Genomic DNA, 18,643 nt, shown 5'->3' with positions numbered 1-18,643 from the left:
CCCGATCTCACCAGCCGCTCAACCGGGAAGGGCTGTGATGTTACGCCTCATCAAAGCGGGAGAGGGGCGCGTCACCGCGTACCCCAACTCTCGCGAGAGGGTAGGATGACGCCGCTGATGCTGATGGTACCTGTGGCGGCTGTGTGGTGTTGGAGGTGAGGATGGTGATCGGCGGGTGAATGAATGGGCTAGTTCTTTCGCACTGACAGACGGGGGAGGGAGGAGGCCAAGCTGTGTCTGTGGGGAGGGGAACAAGCGCGTCACGTCGAAAACCCAACACTCTGTGCTTATGATGAGTGAACGGCAGACCTTCCTCCTGGGAGGTGGGAATTTGAATTTCTCGACCGAATAAGAGGTAGGAGTAGATACTGTACTTCCAACAGTATATTGTTTCATAAAATTCACTTTCAAAGTTCAAAGTAAAGTTGTTGTCAAAGTACAAAGCTACAGAAAGTTGTAAAATTAGTCAGCTTCATCTTGGGTACTAGCCTCCCTAATATCCAAGGCATCTTCAAGGAGCGGTGCTTCAGAAAGGTGGCATCCATTATTAAGGACCCCCATCACCCAAAACATGCCCTCTTCTCATTGTTACCGTCAAGAAGGAGGTACAGACGCTTGAAGGCACACACTGAACGATTCAGGAGCAGCTTCTTCCCTTCTGCCACCCTATTTCTAAATGGACATTGGAGCTCATAACCTCTACCTCACCTTTTTATTTCTATTTTTGCTCTACTGTTCTTAATTTAACTATTTAATGTACATATATGCTTTAATTTATTTTCTGTATTTGTTATGTATTGTACTGCTCCTGCGAAGTTAACAAATTTCTCAATACATGCTGGTGATTTTAAAACAGATTCTGATTCATGTAGCTCACCATATACTACCCTGAGATCCTTTTTTTTTCTTGCAAACATTCATAGTAAATAGAAAGAAACACAATGAAACCCCCACATGATAGTTATGGACAAATAACTACGGTAATGTGCAAAACACAAACTCTAAAAACAATAAGAAAAGAAATAATAAGTAAGCTATAAGTATCGAGAACTTGAGTTGTAGATTATTTAGAAGTGAGTCCATAGATTGTTGAATCAGTTCAGTGTTGGGTGAATGAAATTATCCCCTGATGGTTGTGGGGTAATAATTGTATCGAAAGGACAGGCAGGTAAGCAGAGCGGTGGGGGGGGGGGGGGTGGCATGGCTTTGTTGGTTAAAAACATCAAACCAAATCCTTAGAAAGACGTGATATAAGATTGAAGATGTAGAATCCTTGAGTGTAGAGTTGAGAAACTGCAAGGGTAAAAATATCCTGATAGGAGTTACATACTGGCCTCCGAACAGCAGCCTGTAATTTGTGGGTTACAAATTACAACGAAAGATAGAAAAGGCATATCTAAAGGGCAATGTTACGGTAGTCTTCGGGATTTCAATATGCAGGTAGATTGGGGAAATCAGGTTGGTACAAGATGGCTTTTTAGAGCAGCTTGTGGTTGGGCCCACTAGGGGATCAGTTATGTTGAATTCGTTGTGGGTCATGAATCAGATTTGATTAGGGAGCTCAAGGTAAAGAAATCATAAGGAAGCAGTGATCATAACATGGTAGAATTCTCCCAGTTTGGGAGGGAGAAGCTAAAGACAGATATATCTGTATTGTAGTGGAGTTAAGGGAAACAGGCATGAGAGAGGAGCTGGCCAAAGTTGAATGGAATAGGATGCTAGCAAAGATGAAGGCAGAGCAGCAATGGCTGACATCATCCCAAAAAAGAAGTACTATTATTTTGGCAAGATGATGCAACTGTGGATGGCAAGGGAAGTCAAAGCCAACATAAAAATAAAAGAGAGCACCGAAAATAGAGCATTAATGAATGGGAAGTTAGAGGATTAGGAAACTTAAAAATCACCAAAAGGCAACTAAAAAGCTATAAGGGGGAAAGATGAAATACTGTATGAAGATAAGCTAGCCAATAATATCAAAGAGGATACCAAATGTTCAAATTTATAAAGAGTAAAAGAGAGGTGAGAGTAGATAGTGGACTGCAGAAAATAATGTTGGAGCGGTAGTAATGAGGGTCAAGAAAATGGCGGATGAACTGAATAAGTATTTTGCATTAATCTTCATTGTGGAAGACTCTAGCAGTATCCCAGAAGTTTGAGTGTGTGAGGGAGCATAAGTGAGTGCTGTTGCTATTACCAGGGAGAAGGTGCTTGGGAAGATGAAAAGTCTGAAGTTTGGTAAGTTACCTTAACCAGATGGACTACACCCCAGGGTTCTGAAAGAGGTAGCTGAAGAGATTGTGGAAACATTAGTAATGATCTTTCTAGAATCACTAGATTCTGGAATGGTCTGGAGGATTGGAAAATTGAAAATGCCATTCCATTCTTCAAGAAAGGAGGGAGTCAGAAGAAAGGAAATTATAGGCCAGTTACCCTGACCTCAGTGGTTGGAAGAGGTATATGGACAGGAAAGGAATGGAGAGTTATGGGGTGAGTGCGGGCCAGTGGGACTAGGTGAGAGTAAGCGTTCGGCACAGACTAGAAGGGCCGAGATGGCCTGTTTCCGTGCTGTAATTGTTATATATAGTTATATGGTGAACAGATCCATGCTGCCCAACTAAACGTTTTTCTCCTTCTTGGACAGTCCTTGGGATTGAAGTTGACTTAATATGGTTTTCTGGGTTCTGAAAGGGCTAATGACACCAATGTGGGAATCACAAACTCTTCCACACACCAGGCTGAGCAGTTAATTTCTGAGATGGTCCTCTTCTGTAGTAATGAGAAGGGAGTGTGTCCCGGATGGTGAAGGTCCTTCATGATCAGTCCTGCCTTCTTGAGGTACTGCCTTTTGAAGAAGTCCTTATGGTGGGGAGGCTGGTGCCACTGATGGAGCTGGCTGAGCCTCTGTGTGTTCCTAATGCATGGATTTCAGGTTGTCAAATCATCTTGAATGCTGCTCCTCCACTTTTAATGGTTGTAGGCATGGGATTTCCAGAAGTCTATGGTTATTTTGTATTTATTTTAGGAGGCTTTGAATATTTCATGGATGTAGAATTATACACCATATCTAACAAGTTGCTGACATAGCTACTCCTATTTGGCTCCTATCATTCTAATCTTTTTCTATCCATGTGCCTGTTTAAATGCCGCTTCTATCACTTCATCTGGCAGCTCATTGCAGTAGATATAAGCACAATGTCCTGTGTTAAAGGTCCCCTTTAAGACTTTACTCTCATACTTTAAACCTATCCTCTCTAGTTTTAGACTTCCCAACACTGGGAAAAGACTGTGACTATCCACCCTAACTCTGCTCATCATGGATTTATGAACTTTATCCCAAATGTGGATGATAAGGTTGTAGACAAACACGAGGAAATCTGCAGATGCTGGAAATTCAAGCAACACACACAAAATGCAGCAGGTCAGGCAGCCTCTATAGGGAGAAGCGCTGTCGATGTTTTGGGCCGAGACCCTTCATCAGGACTAACTGAAAGGAAAGATAGTAAGAGATTTGAAAGTAGGAGGGGGAGGGGAAAATGTGAAATGATAGAAGACCGGAGGGGTGGGGTGAAGCTGAGAGCTGGAAAGGTGATTGGCAAAAGGGATACAGAGGCAGCTGCATTCCACCAGCATTTTGTGTGTGTTGCTTGATAGGTTGTAGATTGTGTCTGAAGCTCTTCACTGCCCAATTTTAGGACCTTAGTGGGGTATCATCTACACCCAAGGTCCTGTCAGTGTTAATTTGGGACTACATGTATTATATTGCTTACAAATTATGCATAGTGGATATTTTGAAGCTTAGTTCTTGTTACCACAATTGTTGTAAACACTTGAAGGAATCCAATGACTGTTAAAATGTGTTACACAATATGTGATTACTGTAGTGCTCTCTTATCAGTACTTGCACATAGCAGTCTCTAATAACTTTTTCTCGCCTTAAAGTAAATCACAATCAGGTTGACTATCATTGACGTACTGTATGTCATAACATTTCAAGTCAAGTCACTCTTATTGTCATTTCAACCATAACTGCTGGTACATTGCATAGTAAAAATGACACAACGTTTTTCAGGAAGATTGTGTTACATGACAGTACAAAAAACTAGACTGAACTGTGTATGATTTGACAGTCATGGTCTTTAAAAAATGTTTAGAAAAATTTAATAAAATCTTTTTCAGAGTGTAACTAGCAGAGTTGACAGAAAACCATTGGAAGTCATCTATCTAAATTTTCCAAAGACTTTTGGTAAGGCATCATAAAAAATGTTGTAACATAAAATAAGGGCAAGCACTGTTGCATGGAAGGAGGATTGGCTGAAGGGGAAAAAAGACAGTAAAAATAAACAAGCTGTTTTCCCCTTATGGTGTTATTAGTTAGACTGATGGACTGGCTCTCAGCTATTCATGATTTATATTACTGCACAAATATAAAGATATTTTCATTATATTTTCAAGATGTAACACAAACCATCTTGAAAATAAGAAGGAAATGCAATTAATAAAGTTCATCTGTGTACTATATACAGATATGAGATCACCACCTACTTTGAATTTTAATGTTCTTTGGTACAATGCCAATGGAATTGCAGCCTGTTCTCCCAATTGTACATTTCTGAAATCCTTTACTATTAGAGATCTTGTTACAGTGAATATTGTCAGGACATGTCCTCCACAGCTTACAAATGCTTGGCTTATGTTCAGCCCATGCAGGAATTGGGAACTCAGGACCTGATCTCATCTCTGACCTGCAAGTTGTTCAGATGACTAGCATTTCACAGGAATAGAACCTTTTTGAAACTTGGAGAGGACCTGTCTTTATCATTAGCAAATTACAACTTTGACACATCAAATGTAGCATCTGTAGCTCAAAATTAATTATAAATGAACTACTTAAAATCGATTAAATCAGTTATTTTTTAAATGCTTGCCTCTAATCTCAGTTTATTCCCATACTTATAATCTTCACTTCATTCCATGGCCTATGTCTCTCTGGTATCAAAAGATCTTGTTGTAATGATGTTTCTTGTTGGGACAAACATCCATGTCGTGGACAAAATGCAACATTAAAATATTGATCTAATCCTTGAAACACATTGCATTAATCATGGTGTGGGACCTGCTCAGAGTCAATCAGCTCAAAAAGCTCAACTTGGTATTTCCATTCCAAGCTTTTGCTTTGTTTAGTGTACCAAATTGTACCAATAATTGCTGCAGGCAACAAGGTGGCATAGAAGTTAGTGCTACTTCAGGAATCCAAAATTTGCCCTCAATTGTAAGTATCATATGTGTGAAATCTGCATGCCCTTTCTGTGATTGCATTATTTTTCTCCCTTATCAGTTGCTAAGTCAACTGATTTCCTATAAATTGAAGGATCAAAGGGTAATTGAAAGGAATATGTGAGAGAGTCCAAATTGCTGGAATACAGACAAATGATACATGATTGCCTCCCTGACAGCTGGCATGGATATAACAAGTCAAATGGCTACTTCATGTGTCACTGCAAGATAAAGAAACAAAGGAATTATATCCTACATAAAATGTAGATGTCTTTTGTCAGCACAAATGATCTTAAATGAGAATCCAAGAAGAAAGAGACAAGATAAAATACAAAACAGCAAACATGAACAAATTACCATACCATTACCATTCCCTAATAAGTGCAGGGAATTACACTGTTGAAGAACATTGGAGAACTGTTGTATGTCCCAAATTTCCTTTGCCTCACCAATGCTTTGGTAATTTAGGCTCTTAGGTCTGGGATTCCCTCACTTAACCTCTACGCGCTCCTTTCCCTTTTGAATATTCAAAAAACTTAACTCTCAACCAAGCTGTGGCTTAACATCAGTTGCTGTGTGAAAACAGTTCTCTGAATCATCTTGGGACATTTTTTCCCCTAAGTTGAAGAGAATTTGTTGTTGAAAATCTTTTACTGATGTGTCGATGAAATTAGTTTCCAGTTGGTTCTCAGATAATGCTTGTACAATATGAGCAAGTGGACGACAGAACAAGAATAATTACTAATTTTGTTTTGACGTATGATGTAGAAAACCACCTCCAATGTATATAACTGGGTATAGCTTTCCACTTTGTTCTGGGCAGTAGCAAGGAGGTTTTCAGAAAATTGCTGGTTTGTCCCTTTCTTACAGCTTACAATGTAGTAGACATGATGATGTTTGCAATGTTGGCTTGTGCTTGTTCAAGGCCAAACCTCTCATCAGAGGCATTATATATTTGGTATCAAGCTGGTTGGGTGAGCTTGGCATTGTTGATACTACAGATGACTTTTGCTGTTTTAAAGCTGTTTAACATTTAAATATTAAAGAACGTTACCATTTCCTCTTCCATTGAAAAACAATCCTATTCAGATGATAAAGATTTGTATGTTGCCTGATCAACAGTAAGAAGTCTCACATACTTTATTGGAGGCCAGAGAGTCAGTGGTATTCAACATTAGGGAAACAAATCCTTTTCAAATAAACTCCTTTCAGACTTCAAGCCGGTTACAGGTATCAATTATAATCAATGCTTTGATGACAAACTCTGCCATCTTCTTCAGGGATGATGCCTGGACATGTCTAGTCCAATGGTATTAATCCGGTATTTCTTCAGGATTCCAGCGATCCTTCCAGAAACTGTGGAAATACAGGGAAGACAAATGGTAGGGATAGATTCCTCTTCATTCACAAAATGCTGGTGGAATGCAGCAGGCCAGGCAGCATCTATAGGAAGAAGCACTGTCGATGTTTTGGGCCAGGACACTTCATCAGGACTAACTGAAAGAGAAGATAGTAAGAGAGTTGGGGGGGGGGGGGGGGAATCTGAAATGATAGGAGAAGACAGGAGGGGGAGGTGTGAAGCTAAGAGCTGGAAAGGTGATTGGCAAAAGGGATACAGAGCTGGAGAAGGGAAAGGATCATGGGATGGGAGCCCTAGGGAGAAAGAAAGGGGGAGGGGAGCACCAGAGGGAGATGGAGAACAGGCAAAGAGTGATTGTGAGAGGGGCAGAGAGAGAAAAAAAAGGAGGGGGGAATAAATAAATAAGGGATGGGGTTAGAAGGGGAGGGGGGCATTAACAGAATTTAGAGAAATCAATGTTCATGCCATCAGGTTGGAGGCTACCCAGACGGAATATAAGGTGTTGTTCCTCCAACCTGAGTGTGGCTTCATCTTGACAGTAGAGGAGGCCATGGATAGACATATCAGAATGGGAATGGGACGTGGAATTAAAATGTTTGGCCACTGGAAGATCCTGCTTTCTCTGGCGGACAGAGCGTAGATGTTCAGCGAAATGGTCTCCCAGTCTGCATCGGGTCTCACCAATATATAAAAGGCCGCACCGGGAGCACCGGACGCAGTATACCACACCAGCCGACTCACAGGTGAAGGGTCGCCTCACCTGGAAGGACTGTCTGGGGCCTTGAATGGTGGTGAGGGAGGAAGTGTAAGGGCAGGTGTAGCACTTGTTCTGCTTTCAAGGATAAGTGCCAGGAGGGAGATGGGTGGGACGAATGGACAAAGGAGTTGTGTAGGGAGCGATCCTTGCAGAAAGGGGGGGAGGGAAAGATATGCTTGGTAGTGGGATCCTGTTGGAGGTGGCCGAAGTTACGGAGAATTATATGTTGAACCCAGTGGCTGGTGGGGTGGTAGGTGAGGACAAGGGGAACCCTATCCCGAGTGGGGTGGCGGGCGGATGGGGTGAGACCAGATGTGCAGGAAATGGGAGTGATGCATTTGAGAGCAGAGTTGATGGTGGAGGAAGGGAAGCGCCCTTGTTTAAAAAAGGAAGACATCTCCTTCGTCCTGGAACGAAAAGCCTCATCCTGAGAGCAGGTGCGGCGGAGACGGAGGAATTGCGAGAATGGGGTGGCATTTTTGCAAGAGACAGGGTGAGAAGAGGAATAGTCCAGGTAGCTGAGAGAGTCAGTAGGCTTATAGTAGATATCAGTAGATAAGCCATCTCCCAAGGTGGGGACAGAAAGATCAAGAAAGGGGAGGGAGGTGTCAGAAATAGACCAGGTAAATTTGAGGGCAGGGTGAAAGTTGGAGGCAAAGTTAATGAAGTCAACGAGCTCAGCATGCGTGCAGGGGGCAGCACCAATGCAATCGTCGATGTAGCGAAGGAAAAGAGGGGGACGGATACCTGTATAGGCTTGAAACATTTACTGTTCCACAAAGCCAACAAAAAGGCAGGCATAGCTGGGACCCATACGGGTGCCCATGGCTACACCTTTGGTTTGGAGGAAGTGGGAGGAGCCAAAGGAGAAATTATTGAGAGTAAGAACTAATTCCGCTAGACAGAGGAGAGTGGTGGTAGAGGGGAACTGGTTAGGTCTGGAATCCTGTCTTCTCCTATCTTTTCGGATTTCCCCTCCACCTCCTACTTTCAAATCTCTTACTATCTTTTCTTTCAGTTAGTCCTGACGAAGGGTCTCGGCCCGAAACGTCAACTGTACTTCTGCGTTCCATCAACATTTTGTGTGTGTTGCTTGAATTTCCAGCATCTGCAGATTTCCTCGTGTTTGCGGTTCCTCTTCATTGTTAGGTTTCCTGGTTTTTCTGTCAGCCCTTTTAAGGGCCTGATTGATTTCCTGAACCTTGTAGCTGTTCTGTAGGAACGTCATGCACAACCTTCTTATTTCCTTGGGGAGACTCTCCAGGTCCAAAATAGTTTTTGCTCAGTTAATTAAAGTAGAAAGAACCACTCTACATTGGGAGGCGTGATGATGATATTATTGTTGAGGTACAAGTCTGTGTGAATGGGTTTCCGATAGATGCCATGTCTGAGGCTACTTTCTGGTTTCCGTTGTATTAGAATTTCCAGGAACAGGAGGCAACCATTCTTCTGCATCTCCATCGTAAATTGAATGTTTGGATGTATGTTGTTCAGATGGTTGTGGAACTGTTGGAGTGCCTGAGGTCCATGAGGTCATACTACGAAGGTGTCATTGATGCATTTGAAGCAACATTTGGGTGTAAGGGCAATGAACTCAGAGCCCTCTCCTCAAAGTCCTCCATGTAGAAATCAGTAATAGCTGGCGACAAAGGGAATCCCATGGCCACTCTGACTGTTTGCTCATTGTATTTCCCCTTATAGAGGAAGTATGTCGACACAAGGGTCTGTTCAAAAAGGTCAATGGTATCCTTATCAATCCTTTACCGCAGGAGAACCAATCTGGGAACTCTCATGAACATGGACACCACAATGAAACTGACCATTATGTCCTCTGGATTCAGATGGATGTTGGTTATCGTTTTAATGGTCAGTTGAATTTGTGATGTAATTCTCACAGCCCTCAGCAAAGGAAGACAGCATGGTTGTTTAATGCTTAGCGAGATAGTAAGTCAGACTGATGTTAGGCCTCAGGAGCAGCCCTGCTTGTGTGCCTTAGGGAGCCTATAAAGTCTTGGTGGTACTGGCACCTGAGGCAGAAGTGTCCCGCGTATGTCTGCTGGCAGTCCAGATTTCTTCAGTAAAGCGGAAGTCACCCTGACAAGCGAATCCGTGGGATCCTACTGTAGAACTCTCTATAGGGGATCATCCAAAATCTGTTGGAGTCTCCTGTGATATTCCTTGGAGGACAGCAGGGCCAGTGCATTTCCTTTGTCCACTGGTAAAATCATGATGGCTGGGTTTCACCATAGTGCCTGGAGGGCCATGCACTGTCCTTCTGTAATGTTCTGTTTTGGCAAAATAACTCATTTTAGGGCCATTCAGACCTCTATCCTTGCCTCCTCTGCAGTTTCCAGTGGTAGTTTTTGGATAGCTTGCTCTGTAGAATGTTAACTAAGATGAAGGTCTCACTCCAAGTAAGAGCTGGCATTCAACTGTTTTGACTGGATGAGGACTAACCAGTCAGGAGGGACTGACTACAGAGGTATAAATTCCACTGGACTAGGCTTACCCAGGCACCATCCTTGAAGAAGGTAGCAGTGTGTCATTGAAATGTCTGTTTTAATCAATACCTATACCTGGCTTGAAGCCCAAGAAGAGTTTATTCATCGGATATGCTGAGAAAACACCAAATCCTTTTCACTTTCCTACCCCATTCCTTCACTTCCACAAAAATATGTTTCCAAAAGATCATTTGAAAATTTAGACCCATAATCTTTTTTCTTTAATCATAGATTGGAATGGTACACAAGTGTTCTGTCTTGTAAATAGTTCAGCAAAGGTCAGATAGCAGCATTAACATTTTGTTATGAATGCAGGTGAAATAACTTAATTTACTCATGTTAGTCAATTGCAGTAATTGAAGTTGAAGCTAAATTCGAAGATGTTACGACTTATTTCTAGGCCTTTGAGATATTAAATCTTTGTACTTAATGTGTATGTAAATGGAAGTCAGTTATCATAAGTGTCAAACATAATGAAATGATTCTTCATACCTTTGTTTCAGATGAAGTGTGTTGAAGAGCCAAAGCCAGGAGTATTTGAATGTAGTTTATGTGGACTCAGAGCACCATTTAACTACCATGGACAAAAGCCTGCAAATGCACGTTCTATTGTGTGAGTGACTTTTGATACTTAGTCATAGAGTCTTACAGCATGGAAACAGGTCCTTCTAGAGTCCAGTTTGAACCAAGGAGTGTATAATTTTGTTAACGGATATGCAAAATATATATTTACTCTTTAGGCATCACGTGTACAAAATTGGATTAGGTGCATTCATTATTTAGCTGCCATCCAGGTATGAAAATGGCTTTCACAGCATGGGTGGAGTCGGTCAGAGTGTTTCATGGTAAAATTGACTGGACACATAATGCATTTATGAAAGTTGTAGATTGACTCCACACCTAGCCAAAAGAGATTTCTGATCCTCACTGTTTACATGCATGTATTGCATTCATGTTTACATTGATGCATTTTCATTTCAGTCATTTCAATAAGTTGATCTGCTAAAAAGGCAGAGTTGCATTCCTAAGAAGCCTTACCTTATAGAAGGTTGCATTATAAATACGATTCTGATTACTGTGGGGATCACAAACCACCTGTACCTGGTATTACAGACGGTGCCTTCATTTTACAGCAGTTTGCTATATCAGCTGACTTGATTTACCTCAAATGATGTCTCCGCCTACTATATACTCTGGAAGAGCAGATTTCATAACCATCGAAAGAACAGCTACGTGGCATGCAGCAGAGTAGTTGGAAATGGGTGAAGGCAAGTCTAAACAGCTACCTCCCACCTAGATTGTCTGTGAAGAATGTCCATATTCAGTTGCACTAACTCCGGAGTGAAACAGTGGTGACAGCTAGTAGAGCTGTTGCCTTACAACCCTGACCTCTGCTGCTCTCTGTGTAGACTGTGTATGTTCTCCCTGTGGCCATATGGGTTTTCTCCAGGTGCTTTTGGCTTCCTTGCACACCTCAAAATTGTTGGTAGGTTAATTGGGCATTGTAAATTGCCCTTAGTTACTATGTTAGTGGTAAAGTTCAGGAGGGGGTGATGACAATGTGAGGAGAATAGAATAGTTTACATGGGCACTTGATGATTGAAATGGATTTGATGGGCTGAAGAGCATATTTCTGTGCTATTCTGTATGAACTCCAATTACCCCATTCACTGACAGTCACATGTCTTAACCTTCCTCTGACCATCAGTATATCTCAAAAGGATATTGGTTGCATTGTCACACTCGGGTCTATTTCTTCTGTAATTTCTCACCATTTTAGAGTGCTAGAGAAGAGTGGAACTAGTAAGGAACCTATTGGAGGATGCGTGGGAAGTGGGGGAAAGAAGAGCAGGATTGGAGCTGAGGGAATAGGTTTGGATATCAAAGGAGGGAAACTGCTGAAATGATTTGTGGCAGGGAAGAAGTAATCATGGCTCTATTCTTGGAAGAAGAAATATAAGCAGTAGTTTGAGGTAGATCAAAGAATCAGATAAAAGGTGGTAATACTGGATAAAATATGGCGCTGAAGGAGAAAATGTCGAGTCTGGAAGACAGCAGAGAATAGAGGTGGGAAAAAAAAGTCAGGGATCATTATGAATACAGAAATGAAAAAGGAACATTCATCAAAGAAAATTAATGCCTCAGAAGCGGAGAGAGAACCTCAGATGATGACAGAACTTTTAGATAAAACTGGAGCATGTCTCAAATCTTCTCATCATGACTCGCTCCGAAATTTAATGATATTGCATGGATAACAGTCAAGTGTGAGAAATGTGAACAGCGACCTCGGTAAAAATAGGCATCACATTCAGAAACTCTGCAGAACATTTGCAAAGAATCTTCTGTGGGCATTTACTTAAAATTAAAATTTCAAAACATGAAACAAATGAAAGTGTTGTGCTGTGTAAAAGAACTTCTAGACCCTGTTATATTTGGGCTTCTGACTGCCAATTAAGATTCGTGTGCTGGATACCTGATTGTTAAATCATTTTTTTTTTAATTCCTTGGTCTTCTGAAACAGGAATTCATTGCATTCCACAAGTTTCTACCATTCCATACAGAATTAAAGAGAGTGGCAAATGTTCCACGAGATCCACACAAGTCCGTCCATATGTCTTGATGCTTCACATATCACGTAACAACTTGACCTGTCTTAAAATCCAAGCAGAAATTATTTTGAAAGTTGTCAAAAAACTATAAATTTGTTTCATGAAGAAGCATTTGGTCATGAACGACATTGTTCAACATGGTGAATCTCACTCTGTAGTTGATAAATATTTTTATTGTCTTTATTGGTATTTTGGTGTTATTTATGTGCAGGATAATGCTAGATGACGAGTTAGGTATAAAGACAAAGGTTAAAAATAATGGACCGAATTGATACATGAAGCTGAACCAACATTGAAAATTAACATTGATAACAAAAATAGTATGATTTCTGCTGAATTGGAACAAAGAATTTACTTAACCATTCAACATTTTGTACAAATAAACATTTTTTTTTTTGATTGTATAGACTGCTAGAGGAGTGCTACACCATGAATGATCCATTCACATCTCAAAAGGACAGATTTCTTATCATTGGATCTCACTGTAGTGTTTGCAACAGCACTGTATGTGTTGGACAAGTAAGTTTATCTCATAATTTCTTCATCAGTGGTTGCATAACCACTTGGTTCATACTGAATAGAATATATTTTTGAAAGTGCATTGTGACTCTTACATCTCCCTCTTGTTGATATATTTAACTAGCAACTTCAGTTTTAAGTCGTCCCTTTTCACTGTTTCTCTATACCCTCTTTTGTACAACCTGTCTTGTTCATTTAAATAAACTTGCATGAATTTGCCTTTTCTTTAGAATCTCCTAAATTGACCTTGCTTTGCGTTGTTCTAATAGGCATTTGCTCCCCTCATCCTGGCTGTAGAGGAAGTGCAGCGTAGATTCACGAGGTTAATTCCTGGGATGTCTGGACTGTCTTACGCAGAGAGGTTAGAGAGACTGGGCTTGTACATGCTGGAATTAAGGAGATTGAGAGGGGATCTGATTGAAACATGTAAGATTATTAAGGGATTGGACAAGATAGAGGCAGGGAGATGCTGGGAGATGCATCTCCAGATGCTGGGAGAGTCCAGTACCAGAGGGCATGGTTTGAGAATAAGGGGTAGGTCATTTAGGACAGAGTTAATGAAAAACTTCTTCTCCCAGAGAGTTGTGGGAGTCTGGAATGCACTGCTTCGGAAGGTAGTGGAGGCCAATTCTCTGGATGCTTTCAAGAAGGAGCTAGATAGGTATCTTATGGATAGGGGAATCAAGGGATATGGGGACAAGGCAGGAACCAGGTATTGATAGTAGTTGATCAGCCATGATCTCAAAATGGCAGTGCAGGCTCAAAGGGCCAAATGGTCTACTTCTGCACCTATTGTCTATTGTCTATAACTGGTAAGGTCTTCGCGAGGGTTGCTTGGTATTGTTTTCCCTCCTAATCTATTTAACCTGTTCTGTATTTTAAAGTCTTAGATTGTACACAGACTTAACTTAATCTGTGCTGTTCATCGACCTTATGCTAACTTTATTTAGCTGTTCTTCTCCCTCTTCCCACCCATTCCATCCAGCATCTTTTTTGACTTTCTACCATCAGGCAGGAGACTCTGATGCGGAAAAACATAAATGGTCAGGATGGGAAACGGTTTCTTCCACAGGCTATTAGGCTTCTGAACTCCCTGCCACATCGCATTTGAAGTGTCACTGGTTAATCAGTTCTGTACCTGACAATATTTAATTTATGCACTTTATTTATGTGTAGTTCATCTGTAGATTTTATCCTTACTTACCTAAGTTATTGTGTGTTATGTGTACCACTGTGCTTTACACCCTAGCTTGGAGAAACTTCATCTCATTTGACAGTATGCATGTATATATTTAAGTGGCAATAAACTTGATTTGACTTGACTTCAGATGGCTTTATCAGAATCTTCATTGAATTTGACCTTTGCTTTCTGTCCCTAAAACCAGCTTTTTGACTAGTGCACCATGACATCCATTCAAAAAGCCCTAATTCTTCAAAATCATAGCTTTGACAATAAATAGCTTTGACATAGTTTTGTATGATGCTTTACAAAATAAAAATCACAGTTTGAACAATGCATTTGTCATGGCACTAAGGACATTTGCATTAAAATCTTAGAAAAGCTGAATTATCTTGAATGGATGGAATCATTAGACTTAGATTGGAAAGATAGAAAACTGGGGATAGGAGCTGTGTGTTGCTGGGAGGTGTACAAAATCATATTTGCAATTCAGCAAAGCTTTTTTGCCAGTTACTGATTTTCTCCCCTTTAATAATCTTTTTAGGAATGTAGCCTCTTCTACACAAAGCGCTTCTGTATCCCCTGTGTTAAGAAGCACATTGAGCTGTTCCCTGAAGAGATTCAGTTGGATCTACAGAAGAAGCAGCAGCAGCAAAAGCCTCATTCTTCAGGTTAAACACAGCAAGAGATTTTCTTTAATGAGAAAACACAGGAGAACCTTTATATCAAAATACATCCAATCAGGAGCTTTTTCTGATGTGAATAAAAAGTCAAATCATTATTACACTAACTTTTGAAAAAAATTTCTATAAAGAAGTCCAGCAAAACTACTCTATTACATTTGCAGAAAGATTATAATAAATGACTTCAATTATATTGGAAAAGTAAATGAATAAACAGCCATTTTTCCTTTAATATAAGTAGCTTTATATTGTTCACTTTTAATGAATAGACATAATTGGATTAATGCATATAAACAGAGCCCCACAGTCCAGTAATTAATAGAGGAAATGCTTATGTTTATCTGCAACACATGATTTACAGAATTATTCCACATAATCCTTTCATGCTTTTTACTCATGCCTGGAATACATGAGAAAATTCAATTCCCTGATCTCTGTGTTTATTATGTTGGAAAGTATACGGCAAAATTGATGAGATCAAAAGCAATGTGTTTGAGTAGGACTTAGACAAATTGGAGGAATGGGCAAAAAAGTGGCAGATGGAATGTTGGCCATAAGGGCTGGATCTCTAAATAAATAACTAGTAAATTCAATGCTGATACAGTCAGACACAGCATGATTAAATCTGTTGGAATACCTCCCAGCATACCTGCTAAAACTATGAAAATTGATGTCCACAGTAATTTGGCAGCTCTTGTATTCAACTGTTATCTCCTTCTCAACTGGATAATTTAATTTGGTCAATTTGGAAGGAACATTTCCTTGCACAACTCTATCTTACCTCGCATTACCATCCCTCGCCCTCCAAGATGCTACTGCCACAACTTAGGAAACCTTCTGTTAAGAACTTTGTAAACTGAATTGTGAATAGTTTGATGATAAGTGCAACAAAGCAATGTCTATGCAAGAAGGGGAAGAAAGATGCCCCTCTGTTTCTTTTATGCATGGTTGGCTATAAAGGTGACACAACCATTTTAGTTTCTTATATACTATAAGGCAAAACAATGAAGTGGTTAAGAAGAGAAAAGAAAAAAGCAAAATCAAAAATAGTATGAATAACTATTAGGGAAACCACACCCTCTTACTCATCAGCAGTGTTAAAGAGCTGCTTGTTGACTTCAGGAAAGGGAAGGAAGGCGAACATGCAGCAGTCTATGTTGGGAAATTGCCAATAGAGAGAACAAGTTTAAATTTGTGGGCCCACCACTCAGAGGCAATCATAAGGAAAGTGCACCAGTGTCTTTCTTAGGAGGTTAAGGAGATTCATGTGTCAATGTTTCAAAGGCCCAACATATTGATACCATCACAAAGAAAGCACGCCAGCAGCTACACTTCCTTAGAAGTTTGAGGAGATTTGGTATGTCAAATTTCTACAGATGTACTGTGGAGAGCATTCTGACTGATTGCATATCCACCTGGTATGAAGGGTCCGGTGCACAGGATCGAAAAACGCTGCAGAGGCTCAATAGACTCAGCCAGCATCATTGCAGGCTCTCCACTATCGAGGCCATATTCAAAAAGTGATGCCTCAAGTAGGCAATATCCGTTATTAAGGATCTCACCATCCCTCTTCTCATTACTACTTTCAGGGAGAAAGTACAGGAGCCGGAGGACACACACTCAATGTTTTAGGAATAGCTTCTTTCCCTCCACTATCAGATTTCCGAATAGTCCATGAACACTACCTCATTATTTGCTGTTTGCACTATTTTTTATTTATCTCATACTGAATTACTGCTCCCGCAAAATAACAAATTTCACAGGGATATGTCAGTGAAAATGAATGTGATTCTGAAGTCTTTTGTTGCACCTGTGCATACACATACTTGTACATATGACAATAAACTTGACTTTGATGTGGCACAGTACAACAGAGCAGTAGAACATAAGTTTGTGCCCATTGGACCCCACAGCTTCAAACCAGCTGAGCCTCAATAGTTTAAATGAGAGAATTGCTCGCCTCTGAACTTGTGTACTGAGAAGCAGGAAGGGACTTAAAAGGAGAGAAGAACTTTAAAAATTAATTTTCATTTGTTAAGAAATTAGTTGACAGGTTTGTTTTTAACTTGGTAATAGACTGAACAGTGTATTTAAAGTTTTTGCACATTAACACCAGTAGGTGGCAGCAAAGCTTCAACTTTTTTTGTGATTTTTTTTTCCCCTTCCATGGATCAGGCCTGCAGTCCATTTGCACCATTTGTACACCCTGGGATTGATGTGCAGGTGAAACCTTGCTGGGTTTCTGAATTGTGGAGAAACTGCTGAGATGCAGTGAGTCTATAGTGACCCTGAGGTGGTGTCATTCAGTAGAGGTGCTGACTAGAAAGCCCTGACAAGTGGATGTAAGGGAAAACTTAAGACCATAGTTCAGCTTTGTGTCCTAACAACCGAATATTTTAATACTTTTAATATTTCCCTGATAGGCCATTAACATTCAACCCATTGTGTCCCTGCTAAACAGACAGACATACTTTATTGATCCCGAGGGAAATTAGGTTTTGTTACAGCCGCACCAACAAAGAATAGTGAAGAAATATAGCAATATAAAACCCTAAGTAATTAAATAATAATGTTAATCATGCCCAGTGGAAATAAGTCCAGGACCAGCCTATTGGCTCAGGGTTTCTGACACTCCTAGGGAGGAGTTGTAAAGTTTGATGGCCACAGGTAGGAATGACTACCTGTGACGCCTAGTTTTACATCTCGGTGGGATGAGTCTCTGGCTGAATGTACTCCTGTGCCTAACCAGTACATTATGGAGTGGATGGGAGTCATTGTCCAAGATGGCATGCAACTTGGACAGCATCGTCTTTTCAGACACCACCGTCAGAGAGTCCAGTTCCACCCCCACAACATCACTGGCCTTATGAATGAGCTTGTTGATACTGTTGGTGTCTGCTACCCTCAGCCTGCTGCCCCAGCACACAACAGCAAACATGCTGTTTGCTACCACAGCCTCGTAGAACATCCTCAGCATCGTCTGGCAGATGTTAAAGGACCTCAGTCTCCTCAGGAAATAGAGACGGCTCTGACCCTTCTTGTAGACAGCCTCAGTGTTCTCTTCCAATGCTGGTTATGTAGCTCTGTGGATCTTGGATTCAAATCTGAGTACCTTATAAATGAGAGTTCCTGTCACCCTGTCTGGCAACAAGTTTTATTTTACTATCATTACCTGGGTGGAACATGTTCTCTTTGTCTCCTCTCCAAAACCCCTACCAATGATTTTAAATTTATGTCCTTGCTTTTTGACCTTTGTTTAAGTTGAAATGGGTCCTTTCAAGTTACTCTATCAAGTCCCTGAAAATGTTGTGTACCTCAGTTATCTCCCATCTCAATAGCCTTGTCTTCTGAAGGAAACAATCCCTCACAATGTTTCCATTTGGTTACAGTTTTCCAGTACTGATGGCATTCTTCCAAATCTCCTCCAGTGCAACCATGTCTTTAGTGTAATCTGGTGACTAGAAGGGTGCACTGTTCTCAAGCTCTGGCCTAAGTAGTGTTGGATACAATTAGAATAATAAGACAGTACTGCACAGTACAGGCCCTTTGGTCCACAATGTTGTGCTGATGTCTAATCCACTCCAAGATCAATCTAACACTTTCTTTCCACGTGGCTTTCCATTTTTCTTTTATCCATGTGCCAATCTAAGAGTCTATTAAATGTCCCGAATGCCTCTGCCATCATCTGTGGCAATGTGTTCCATGCACATAATTCTCTGTATAAAAAAAATCCCTACTTCTGGCATAATCCCCCATACTT

The 18,643-nt window shown here is 40.7% G+C and overlaps 1 protein-coding gene across 4 annotated transcripts; it reads left to right on the top strand.

Annotated features, from left to right (window-relative positions):
* Window positions 1–14: 14 nt before the first annotated feature.
* On the top strand, window positions 15–14,979 carry cdpf1 (cysteine rich DPF motif domain containing 1). 4 transcript variants are annotated; one of them, XM_073059051.1, is made up of 5 exons: window positions 19–155; window positions 4,177–4,243; window positions 10,396–10,505; window positions 12,909–13,020; window positions 14,745–14,979. In XM_073059051.1, the coding sequence occupies exons 3-5, from the start codon at window positions 10,396–10,398 to the stop codon at window positions 14,874–14,876; spliced, it is 354 nt and encodes a 117-aa protein (XP_072915152.1). In that variant the 5' UTR covers window positions 19–155; window positions 4,177–4,243; the 3' UTR covers window positions 14,877–14,979. The 4 variants fall into 4 exon arrangements, with proteins under 4 accessions (XP_072915150.1, XP_072915152.1, XP_072915153.1 ...); XM_073059052.1 differs by lacking the exon at window positions 19–155 and adding an exon at window positions 162–355; XM_073059049.1 differs by lacking the exon at window positions 4,177–4,243 and having other exon boundaries at window positions 15–155.
* The last annotated feature ends 3,664 nt before the right edge of the window (window positions 14,980–18,643 follow it).

The sequence above is a fragment of the Hemitrygon akajei genome, chromosome 10 (assembly GCF_048418815.1).
Source record: "Hemitrygon akajei chromosome 10, sHemAka1.3, whole genome shotgun sequence".
Classification (NCBI taxonomy): domain Eukaryota; kingdom Metazoa; phylum Chordata; class Chondrichthyes; order Myliobatiformes; family Dasyatidae; genus Hemitrygon; species Hemitrygon akajei.
This window is presented reverse-complemented; position numbering and strand designations above follow the sequence as displayed.

Coding starts and splice junctions, on each gene's coding strand:
- cdpf1 (XM_073059049.1), top strand. CDS start 10,396: ATGAAGTGTGTTGAAGAGCCAAAGCCAGGAGTATTTGAATGTAGTTTA. Junction 10,506..12,908: donor GCAAATGCACGTTCTATTGT/GTGAGTGACTTT, acceptor TTGATTGTATAG/ACTGCTAGAGGAGTGCTACA. Junction 13,021..14,744: donor GCACTGTATGTGTTGGACAA/GTAAGTTTATCT, acceptor TAATCTTTTTAG/GAATGTAGCCTCTTCTACAC.